The sequence below is a fragment of the Anastrepha obliqua genome, chromosome 4, assembly GCF_027943255.1.
Source record: "Anastrepha obliqua isolate idAnaObli1 chromosome 4, idAnaObli1_1.0, whole genome shotgun sequence".
Taxonomy (NCBI): Eukaryota; Metazoa; Arthropoda; class Insecta; order Diptera; family Tephritidae; genus Anastrepha; species Anastrepha obliqua.
In genome coordinates, this window is record NC_072895.1 from 69,462,773 (window position 1) to 69,475,169 (window position 12,397).

Here is a 12,397-nt window from a genome sequence, read left to right on the forward strand (position 1 = left end):
AAATATTCCTATGTTGAGGTGGTACTGATAGCACGAATTTAAATTAATTGGAGAAACTCCAGGGTGTTCCTTTTAAGGAAATTTACAGTCTCTAGACTAGAGCCAGTTAGAATAAATAACGGTGGGCACACTACGTAATGAATATTATTTTATAGGGCTTAACTTATGATTGAATGGTGCGGCAAATATTAATATTTTTGATCGATTTTTTTTTTTGCTGATTACGAGTCCGTGGGTAAAAAACTTCTATCAGGTTCAGATTTTGGGAAAATATTGTAGTTGAAGAGCTTTAGCTTAAATTTCAACAATTTTTCCTGAAAACTCATTTCGCCAGTAGTAGAAACTTTTGTAAACGGAAGTATAAATATTTGAATATCCGTTAAAGTTTGAATTTAATCACAAGTGGAAGGTTCTACCACCTTTTGTTTAATTACGGTAAGTATTCAAACTTCGCCAAAATCAGTTTATATATATATAAATATATATATAGATATATTAGATATATATATATAATTGGCGCTTAGAAATAGCGTGACCTATGGTTTTACTCCAAACGGCAGATATTGTTTTTATGAGGAGCTTTTTCATGGCAGAAATACACTCGGAGGTTTGCCATTGTTTGCTGCGGAGCGACCGTCATTAGAAAAAACTTTTTCTATTATTTTGATGATTCTTGCACAAAGATTAGAACCTACACACCTCCGAATGGTAGTCACGCACCAACCCATTCGGCTACATTTGCCGTTCAATAAATGAATTCACCTTAAGGTGAAGATGTTGGGAAAGTATTTTGAGAGATTGTTGCTAAAAGTTCAGGCCTCAATTTAAGCCTATCAACTTTTGCTGCTTCATTACATCTTCTCAAACATTGCCAATAACGCGATTTTTTGGCATTTTAATGTGAATCTGATTGAAACTTTTTATTAACGAATTCGTAATCAGCACAAAAAATCGATCAGAAGTAGTTTTAACATTTTCCGCCAAAAATTTTTTTTCCATTGCACCTTTTTTTTAATTTTTTCCTACATAGCTATTTCTTTTAAGCTGTTCACAAAATTTATTTTTTTATAATAATAAAATGAGGTAGTTCGTTATTATTGCCGCTGAAATTGTTGGGGAAGAAAACACCATCGTCACCACCACTGCGCTAGGCGCTTCAGATAATTCACTCTCTATTTTGGGAGAAATATTAGGCAATAAAAATATTTAGGCAAAAAAAATCAACGCACACGACTTTTAAAATTTATTTAAAAATTAGACAGTCGCACGAGCTGCATTACGTGCAGTTCAATGCTTTCACGATTTATTCTTTAGAAGCTTTCCAGTAATTACCAATCAAATTGGTTTATTATCGTGATATACAACAAATCCACGAGCAACAAATTTAATTCCAATCAATTTAATTCTTTAATCGAATTCCTTATTTCATAAATAATTTTTTGTCACAAAGAAAAAGCATAAATCACACATTTTTATTCTGCCTTATTATTTAATTGAAAGCTCCATGAAATTAGTAATGTAAAAGCGACGGTAAAAGCGATATTTGCACTGCTTGAGGCGCTGCTAAAACCAATCGTACCCGATGTAGCCGAAGTAGCCAATTTGTATGTATTACAAGCTACCGCATCATCGCTCAAACACATGGAACACTGTGAATCACTGAGGCACTCCTGTTGCTCCCGCTGATGTACAAAACAACCGCGGGTAGTGGCACCTTCGCTGGATTGGCGTACATAGCAATAGGAATTCTGTGTAGTTGGTATGGGACACTGAACAGCAGTCATGGCGGTAGTGTCAGCTGCACATTTGTTGTTCTGTGGAAGACATTGAATAGTGAATACATACATATAATATATAACACCACAATTAAACATGACATTTGCTCACCTCACTAGAATTGCACTCAATACATTTGAAGTCGGCGCGTCCTTTATCATTGCAAAGATTGCCAAAACATTTCACACACTCTGGATGATCGTCTAAATCGCATTTCTCACGATAGCTGGATTGCAAATCAGCGTAACAACCGCGTGCAACAACAGTGACTGTTTAAAAAATAAAATAAAAAAACATTGTGAAAAATGTTAAAAATTTATATAAAGAAATAATTTCAATGGTCTTTGTTTTGTACGACATTTATAAATACCCACCCGCATGTTTTACTATTTTGCAGTAGATGTGCTTTCATTTTTCAAATACTATATATGTATGTAATTCCCCATTAACTGAATGTTTGTATATATGTAGATATGCTAGTGTTGAAATATGAAATAAAATAAGTGTAGGAAAGAAGGAGCAAAATTCTTGAAGGTCACCCATATGGGTATGCGTCACTCTGAGGTTAAAAATTAATTATTAATTGGCAGTTTCTTAATAGTTGAAACAGAAAACTTTATTAAAGAATTTATATCAAGAACCAGAGAACTTGTTTGCCAAATATGCTGAAATTCTGACCTAGACTGCTAACCTTATCTCAAAACACACATAAAACCTTATTATTGTATATACCTATGCATAAACTGCTTGAAAAATTTACTGTTCCTCTTTTTTCGAAAAATTTGTTCGATAATATGCAGATATGCGCACCAGCTCTAAAATAAAATAAAAAATAAATAAATAATTGGCTCGATGTTCGGCCGAGCGCATCCTCCTACTTTTGGTGTGCGTCTTGATGTTGCTCCACAACTGGAGGGACCTATAGTTTTAAGCCGACTCCGAGCAGCAAATGGTATTTATCAGGAACTTTTTAATGACATCAAATATTCAACGAGATTTCGAACCCTTTATTCTGAATTTTAAATTTTTTGTGGTATGCAGTTTTATAGCTTATTTAATTGTACTGTAATAAAGTTTGAAGTGGCTGAAAATTCCCGTTGATTTAACTTTTTTTTTTTTCGTATATTCTTGAAGGGCAGAAAACACAAAGAACGAAAAAAAGTATGTTACAATTAACGGGAATTTTCAGCAATTTGAAACTTGCCTTTTTGCTTTTGCTACACTTTTGCTAGTTGACTTAATGTTGAAACTTATCAAATCAAGAACTATCAATAAAAAACAACTATTTCGGGCTTGGTTGGTTAGTTGAAGTGATGATTCATCCACAATCGAACTAGCGCTTTCGCACCATGACTACTTATGCGTGTAGTTGAAGAACCTTATTAGGTTGTTGACGTCTCTCAGGTTGACATTCCCTTCTTCCATAAGACAGGGCATTCACAGAGGAAATGGAAAATCGTTTCCTTTTTCGCGGTTTGTTTACAACTGTAACAGTGTGTGTTGTAGGGGATGCCTATTTTGGCTGCTTGTTCCCCGACAGATCAAAAACCAGTTATGACTTCCGTGAGTCTCCAAGTGTTCCATCGTTTCATGTTTATTAATCATGACGTTTGTTTGAGGTTGTAGATGGACCACAACGTTCTGCCAATTTTGCAGGTCGTTTGAAGCATTTTCTTCACATAAAAAAATATCGTACATTCATTATATAGTGGAAATGCGCTGTCAAGGAAAAATATAATAAAAAATCAACAAGAATTTCGAGAATCTTCAAACTTACACTTTACTATGCTACATACTCAAGATTTTCTAAAAAATTTTAACAAAAAGGCTAAAATTTTTATGGAAAAGTTGAGTGCCAATAAAATGAGTGTATTTTGCTTTAATCACCTAGACTAATATAAGAAAGTATTAAAACAAACAAAAAATACAAATTTTTGACGAATTTGCCAAAAATATACCATTTCATATTATGAAAAACAAAAAAAATTATTATGAAAAGTAAGAAATTTTGTTCCAATGGCACAGAGCATACAGTCTAATATTGAAAAAATTCATTAACAGGGTTCTGTGATATTATTTAATTGTTCGTAAGTTATAGGGTAAAATACTCAGGTTATTGACACCTATTCTTTGTCGAATTTTACACAACGTCTGAATTCTTGATTTATAAGGTTTTGGTGATATATATATATAACTTCTTATGATTCTGCGAAGGTGCAAAGGGTCACTTTTGGTGGGAGAATGAAATCCATTTTTATAAGAAAATAATTAAAATTAATTAAAAAAAAATTTAATTAAAACTTATTAATAAACTATTAAATAATTAATACACATATTTACATATACGTATAACTGTGAATAATATTCTTTATTGAATTATAGCTATTTTGGTCGATTCCCGGTCATTTTCCCAATTACCAAAATTGGTCTACATATTGCTTTTGACCTTATCAAGTATGATTTTCAAATTATGTAGTTGATATCTGACCAAAACTCCGCCCAAGCGTAAATTTTGTTTCCTAGGCTTTTGTTATATTACATTATATTGTTATATATAATATTTAATTTCATAACAATTTCTAGCCAACTTAATGCCAATTGTGTGTGTGGGTAATACTTTGTTAAAGTGAATTTAGCTACTATGTTACAAATCATAATTAATATTTTTTCTTATTTGCAATTAACACAGTTTATCTTATCAAATTTCTAGTTGCACTTGAGTGTTTATTGCTTTTACCGTGAAGAGCCGCGGACCGCATGTGGCCCTCAACAAATACTTATCCGCACATGCGATTCAATTAAAGAAATTACAATGATTGCTAAAATACTTGTGGAAACTCGTGACGTATAATACACATCTGAGGATTTATGAGAAAACAATATATGCATATATTCAACTTTACCCTGATTTTCATAATTCCAACGTAAAAGATAGCCTCACGAGTCATATCCGTGATAATTTTAATATCGATATCGACTTCTTGATTTCGACTTCTCGATATCGACTTATGATATTACAAAAAAGTTTTATATGGACAAAGTATTTTTTAAAGCTGCCCTTAGCCAAACTCCGAATATATTTCTATTATTAAATAGTTTCTTATGCAAAACGTCCGCCATTCGAAGATGGCATAAAATTTATGTTAGATCATCGCATTTGTGTTCCCTCACGAGTATCAAGGCATTTTAAGCCACTGCTTTTAAAACCGGGTAAGCCAAATTACGATCTTAATGAACCATTTCGATCTGTAGGCCAGATTTTAACTCTCATACCAGCACTTTCCCTTTCTACCGTTAATATATTATATATTTTGTTCCATTAACTCCTAATCGAGCATAGGGCGTCAAGTCAGAGATATTATCCTTCCTTAATAAATGCTTGAGGATGGCATATCTCTAACTTTTTATTCAGCTGATAAATTCTCTCTGTTGCTAAACATTTTAGGTCTCGACACTTTGGAGGCTCCTGGCTTTTTTGGACTCCAAAATACCGCTCGTTAGGCCTTTCATGCTGGTTGAGCGGGAGGAAGGTAATCGTTGGGTTTATTAATACAAATTCAAACAAGCCAGATTTAATACTAAAAATATCTTTGATAATTGTGCTGACCTAGAATTTATCAATTCAGCAAAATGGCAATTACTTCAAGAAATTAGTTGTTAAGTTATTGTTTCGAATGAGTTTTATTAGAAACAATAAATTTTTTCCATTATGCGTTTGATTTTATTAAAAAAAATCGGCATAGAAACCTCAATCTCCACAGTAGCCACCACTTACATAAAAAATCTAATATGATATTATACTTTATATTTACAAATATTTCTCTCATTGATACACTTACATCCTCTAAATATGGTCACACAATAATCCACCAAATCCAAACATTCCGTAGTAGCATTCAACTTTGTGATGCGCAAACAATTGATGCCTTCACAGGTATAGCAGGTGCGAGGTACTGCTGGATCAACCACATCAACAGCGGCTGTTAGATTTTGCAGAGCACATACGCCTAACAAAAGGATAGCGTAAGTGGTGTATTTCGAATATATACCTGAGGCCATCTTATGAAAAATAATAATTTGTAAGTCACCAAAAAACCCAACAACTTCACAAGTCTGAATTTCACCAACGACTGAAGTAGACAAATTTCAATTGATACTAAAATCAGTTTTTAAAGGCAACAAATAACATATTTACATAAGAATGAAAAACAACAATAAGGCAAAAACAGAAATTATCACACTCAAATATTCTCAAGATCGAGTCAAGTGGACACAGCATATCCAACGTGGGGGGCTGTCACAGGGCCATCACAATATATTATATTTACTTCAATCGTATATTATTATTTACCTTATCGTTAGCAACATCAAGATGACAGTTTGCAAATATATACGTACATATGTACACATAAGTATATTTATCTCAATAGATTTGCGCGAATGATTTCACTCATTTTTCGATTTTTTTCCTGGTACGAATACCAGCTAACCTAATCATTGAAAGTGAGAATCCATGGAGCAAGTACAGGAAACATGCCAGTGCATGTATTAGTGTACAAATATGTATCTACATATGTGCTCTTAGTACTTTTTCGATTGTCGTCAAGATAAATACGCAAAACTTCAGAACTGAGTGAGCGTAATAAGTACACAATTTGAATTTTCAAAGGGAATTGCATTTTTTCTTTTCAAACTCTCTCCAATCCCATTTGCAATAGAAATGCAACTACTGCACTTTTAGGCGAACAGCAGTGGGTATTCTCTACAATAAAACTAATAATTAAAATAGTTGTTAAATAAAGAAAGCGTTGCATTAATTATTTATTTGACGGGTTACCCACATTTTTTATTGAATCACATAACGAGATGTTGCTCTTAAATAACGAAACTTAATACTGTATTACTTATTAACATCAATATACATCCTTTTTATATTCTTTATTACTTCAAACGAATTATATTTTTATAAGTCTTTATAAAAGTATAAGTATTGATATATGGAGTTCCACGGAAGGCATTTAACTTTTTTTTGCTGTTTAGAAATAAATTTGTTTAGCTGATGAGCAAAAATTAAATAATTATATCGACTTTACAGTAACTTATCAAAGAGTTCAGAAAACTTTGTTGTTATTAATAGGCGTATCGCTCAATGTAGATTGTAATGCCTCATTAAAAAAGTTGGGCGGAGAAATATCGGAATTTCAGAATTTATTACTTTCCACCAAAATATTTCTTAGGAATATTAAGATGTACATGAGCTGGATCGAATTACCTCCAAAAGTTAGCGCCTGTAAAAATAAAATTAAAAAAAAAAAATAAATAAATAATTGACGCATACACTGCTGTTAGGTATTTGGCCGAGTTCCTCCTCCTCTATTTGAGGCGAACGTCTTGTTGTTGTGGTACAAATGGAGGGGCCTACAGTTTTAAGCCGACTCCGAACGGCAAATGGAGCTTATAAATAAAATAAGTTTTTAAAAATACTTGTTCCAAATAATGAACTCATTAGATTTTCGATGCCAGTTTTCATTTTCTTTTGGATATAGAATTAAGTTTAAAAGTTAAATAACTCAGCCCGATCTTAGCCGTTTCAGATTTCTAACGTATATATTTTCTCATTATTAACAGTTCTTGGAAACTTAACCCTTTCACGTTCCATTTTGTTTTTGTTTTTTTTTTTTTTTTAACCGGTTCAGCTCACGTAGATGTCGGATGCCTCAAAATAAAATAAATTTTAAAATGCCAATGGAAAATCAGTACGGACTTTTATTTTGTATTGGCAGTACGGACTTTTATTTTTTTTTTATTTAGACTCCAATATAATAGTAGAAAATGGTAAATTGCTTAGAAATAAGTAAACGGCCTAAGAAGTTGAATCGAAGACAATTCGAAGTTTTTAGTTTTAAAATTTATCAAGAATCAACGAGAATTTTGAGCCACTTCATATTTGCTTTTATTATATACCTATAAGTAGATTATATGTAAAGTCTTAAAGTTTAAACACCTTAACAACTGCAAAAGAACAAACTGAGGGTACCTAGAGACATACTCACATGTCACTGCATATTGTGAAAACATCTTTTAAAGCTCGAGCTATGGTGGACCGACTAATGGCCACGAAAGTACATAAATATAATAGTATACCTTCTACTCAAATATGAACGAGACGTTATCAATAAAACGGTCCGCGGATGACATATGGCAAAAATAAATTTTTTGTTTTTTGGTAGGACTGTTATAAGCTTACATGGCAAATTTCAGCGTGATATGTCACATAGTTTGTTTTCTGTGCTACTGTAAACAAGTCAAGCTCGAGTGTGTTCTTCGAATTCTTTTTTATGACTTCATTGTCTCAAAATGTTTTCCACGGAGCGGCAACTTGAGCTTGGGAAACAGGAAAAAGTCACACGGAGCCATATCAGGCGAATACGGTGCTTGCGGAACGATATTAACATTATTTTTGTTCAAATAATCGCGAACAAGACGTGATGTGTGAGCTGGTGCATTATCGTGATGCAAGAACCATGATTTGTTGTCCCACAATTCCTTCCTTTTAAGACGAATGTTGTCGCACAAACGCTTTAAAACGTCTAAATAATATTCAGCGTTAACCGATCGGCCTTGCGGAAGGAACTCCGAGTGCACCACACCTTCGTAATCGAAAAAAACAGTCAGCATAACCTTAATTTTTGAGCGACTTTGGCGTGGTTTTTTTGGTTGATGTACGGCCCTCTTTGAACGATTTGTACCACTGGAAAACACGTGCACGCGATAGAGCAGAGTCCCCATAGGTTGTCTGCAACATTTTTAAGGCGTCTGAAGCCGAAATTTTGTTGGAACAACAAAATTTCAAGCAAATTCTTTGTTCAACTTGAATTTCCATCGTTAAATTCGAAGAACACACTCGAGCTTGACTTGTTTACAGTAGCACAGAAAACAAACTATGTGACATATCACGCTGAAATTTGCCATGTAAGCTTATAACAGTCCTACCAAAAAACAAAAAATTTATTTTTGCCATATGTCATCCGCGGACCGTTTTATTGATAACGTCTCGTTCATATTTGAGTAGAAGGTACATCCACAACAAAAAAACATCCTAACACATTAATTCATATGAGCTTTACAGCTGTAAAGGGTATTGTAACGAGAATCGGGTACAATAGATCTTTATATATAGGATATTTCTCATATAGATATTAATATATCTTTTTATCTATCCAACTAAAAGGTACAACTTTGTAATTATTATTTCCGTCTTTAAAAAAATAAAAGTTATAAAGTTTTATAAATTTTTTATATTTCACTAAAAATTATTAAGCACCTTCACACCTGTTCTTCTTTAGGAGACAAACTGATCCCTATCAGGAACATATAGAAAGACCAATTCTGTCTCTATTTAGGTTAGATTAGCTAAGGCTGTAGCGGTTGTCAGCTATGAGATGCACTCAGGCTTATAGCCCATTGAAATGTCTACGTCTGGATAGGGCAGAACAATGGCACAGAAGGTGTAGACTATGCTTATTTTGGCTGGACAGAGATCATGCACGTTTAACATTGACTGTGTTTATTCCACCATCTTTGCTTCGCTATTCTTACAAACTTCTCAAAATTAAGTAGCTTGCGTGTCTTTAAGGGTGTATTTATATCAAGTACCCTATGTGTCCATAAGACTAATAAACTTTCTTAACAGAACACGCATTTTTATAATAAAATTCAACGATTTGCAAGCGTAGTTCGTTTGTAAGACGATTCATGGTTAAATTATAGACCACACTGAAGATGTTTGACAGTGAAACAAAACACGAAACGTCCGTCAGCTGTTTCAACCAACTGTTGAAAAAGATAAAATCTAAAAAATCACTCGTTACAAGTAGTACAGGTTCAAAGTAGCTCTTAAATTACTTATATTATCACCATATTACGGCATGATTGATCAGAGCTTGAAAAGAAAACTTGTCAAACAGTTCGATAAGGGGCCAAATTTGTTGGCCGCCTGAAAATACACTAATAATTATCTGAGAAAATAAATATACGCACGTATGTACATACATTTATGAATATATACCTAAGTATGTACATTACACACAAGTATTTCCTGAGCAAGATAGTATTGTTGAAAATCATTGAACAAATTTATTAAGTACATGACTTCAAATTACTGACATATCTAACAACCCATCAAATTATGACGCTTATTGACAAATAAAATATTCGATAAGTAAATGTGTGCTATCGGCAGGTTTTTTTAATACTATAAAAACGGCGGTTCAATATATTTTAAAAATTTTTTTGTTTTTTATTTGAAATACTAAACTTTCCGATTAATTGTGGAATATAAATATAATACATATAATATGCTTAAAAGCTCAAAACAGCTGCATCGGTGGACCCTGCAGTATTCCGTCTTGGCAGCACATTTCTGATTTCAGGTATTTGATATTTTAATAGCTTCAACCTTTTCTCGAATTTGAGTACAAAAAGGTATAACTCTACTTGATGGAAGCCAACTGAGCTCGCCATATCACCTAATTACATGATTGTCGAAGTTCGTGCACGAAATATAGAATATAATGGAAAGAAGAAAAATTAACGCACGAATTTGAAAATGTCAAGTTTTATCTACAAAAAAAAAGAAACCCATCATATCGCAAGCTGAAGAAGAAATAGAAATCAGCTGATGAGTAGAGAGCAGTGTTGTAAAACAAAAAAGCTGTGCCAAATCCAAAATACTTTGTCAGGCTTTAAATACATAATAAATAAATAAAAAGGCAAGAAAAAGGCAAAGCACCTAGAAAAAGCGGAAAAGGCGATAAAATCAAAAAAGGCACAAAAAAGGAAAAAAAAGAATTTATATTTTGTATAAAAAAGATGTCAAACGCGTAATTCTTGATTTCGTTAACAGATAGGATTACGCAGACAAAATAAGCAAATGCCTTAAACCCTAACCCTGATAATTATAGTCAATTAATATGACAAATTTCGTGAACTTTTTGTTTTAATCTGCCCTGTTACAGCAATACAACATTCACTTTCACGTTCCAAACGGTATTCTAGTAGGAAGCAATCCATTTCTGCTACTGAACCACTCTACCATATGAAATAGCTGAAAGTGTCAAAATTATATGTGACTTAAAAAGAAACCACCCGCGATAACCGCTAGCCTCTTACCCGAGTTTAACAAAGCGCGCCAGTCGTTTCTTTCTCGTGCTAACCGGCGCCAGTTAGGCACACCAAGTGAAGCCAAGTACTCTCTATCCGATCTTTCCAACGCAGAACAAGCTCATACAGCTCATTTTTCCATCGCCTACGATACTCACCATTGCCAACGTGCAAAGGTCCACAAATCTTCCACATAATCTTTTTCCCAAATATGGCGGTTTGGAGGTGGCATTACGTTTTAAAAAAAAGTTCGTTCGCTTCGTGAAGTCTATTGTGTGTTACAAAGTGTCAGAACAAACATATGAAAGAAGAGAAAATTCGATAAATTTTTTACAGCGACAAAGTAGGAAGTCCAAGCAAGCGGCCAAAAGAAATGTGTAGTGTTTATAGACTCAATGCAGTACCGAATGCAATAGCAATGCGGTAGTAATGCGGTAATCGTGGAGTGAATGAAAATTATTTTATTTTAACTTATAAAACTATACTCACAAATGCAGAAATTTTCAGTTAAATATGCATAAGTCCCCAACTTTGATGTTTTCGATATAGCGATCGGTAGGGCAGTAGATATATGAGGCAAAAGTATAGGAAATTTATAATTGTATAAAAATTTTAATACTCATATGTCACTGTGGTATTGGACATAATCAAATGAATAAACGGAATAAAACATGATGTTATCGCCTCCGTATTCCACCTTAGACGAATATTTAATATTCCATCTAGCGAAAGTCTGATTATTTTCATTCCGTGCAAAAAACTAAGAAATAATAGAAACTTTTACAAACCATTGACGGTTTAATTTTCCGAACTTTAACCGTTTTTATGTAATTTCGCACTGAGAGTAACGAAATACTGTACACAGCCCTTTTTTGTGATTATATCGCCCAATATTTTTCACAGTCCACAGTTTCCAGCACTTTATGTTTTTAGACACAACAGATATTCTGGTCGAAGCGCATATATCCCTTTTCATACCTCTATATTATTATCAAAAAGCAATAAAGCGAATTTAATTTGATATTTTGTCAGAAAGTTTTTGGGTTCCCACGCAAATAGTTTGTGTTTTTGCCAATAGACGTTATTCGAGAATTTATTTCCGAGACACTTTTTGTACATTTTACTTTTGTTGAAATACATCATGGCGTTGAAGCACATCAACATTGAGAACTGATTCGACCTTCTTAGTTTAGTTTTAAAAAAGGTAAATGGATCTATTTATCTATCAGATCAGTCCATAAGTTCGTGCGTTTTTTAAAGGTAGTTTTAAAATTAATAAAAAAGATGTTTAAAGTATTTATTAATCAATAATATATTTTCCTTCACTATTTACAATGTATAGTATTCCCAACGTTTAGGCAACTTTTTAATTCCCGGCTCAAAAAATTGTTTGTCCTTGGAGCCAAAATAGGCTCGATATCCCTTTTTATAGCTTCTTTTGAGGAGTAGTTCTTGTTAC

General features: G+C 33.2%; 2 protein-coding genes across 7 annotated transcripts in view; one reads left to right on the plus strand and one right to left on the minus strand.

Moving 5' to 3' along the window:
• The window catches only part of LOC129245416 (uncharacterized), a 221,507-nt gene that overhangs the window by 182,935 nt on the left and 26,175 nt on the right, over positions 1–12,397 (plus strand). The gene's annotated exons all lie outside the window — the stretch shown is intronic.
• On the minus strand, positions 1,422–5,894 carry LOC129245418 (uncharacterized). Its single transcript, XM_054883573.1, has 3 exons — positions 5,616–5,894; positions 1,888–2,045; positions 1,422–1,814 (listed from the first exon to the last, which is right to left on the minus strand). The coding sequence occupies exons 1-3, from the start codon at positions 5,833–5,835 to the stop codon at positions 1,473–1,475; spliced, it is 720 nt and encodes a 239-aa protein (XP_054739548.1). The 5' UTR covers positions 5,836–5,894; the 3' UTR covers positions 1,422–1,472.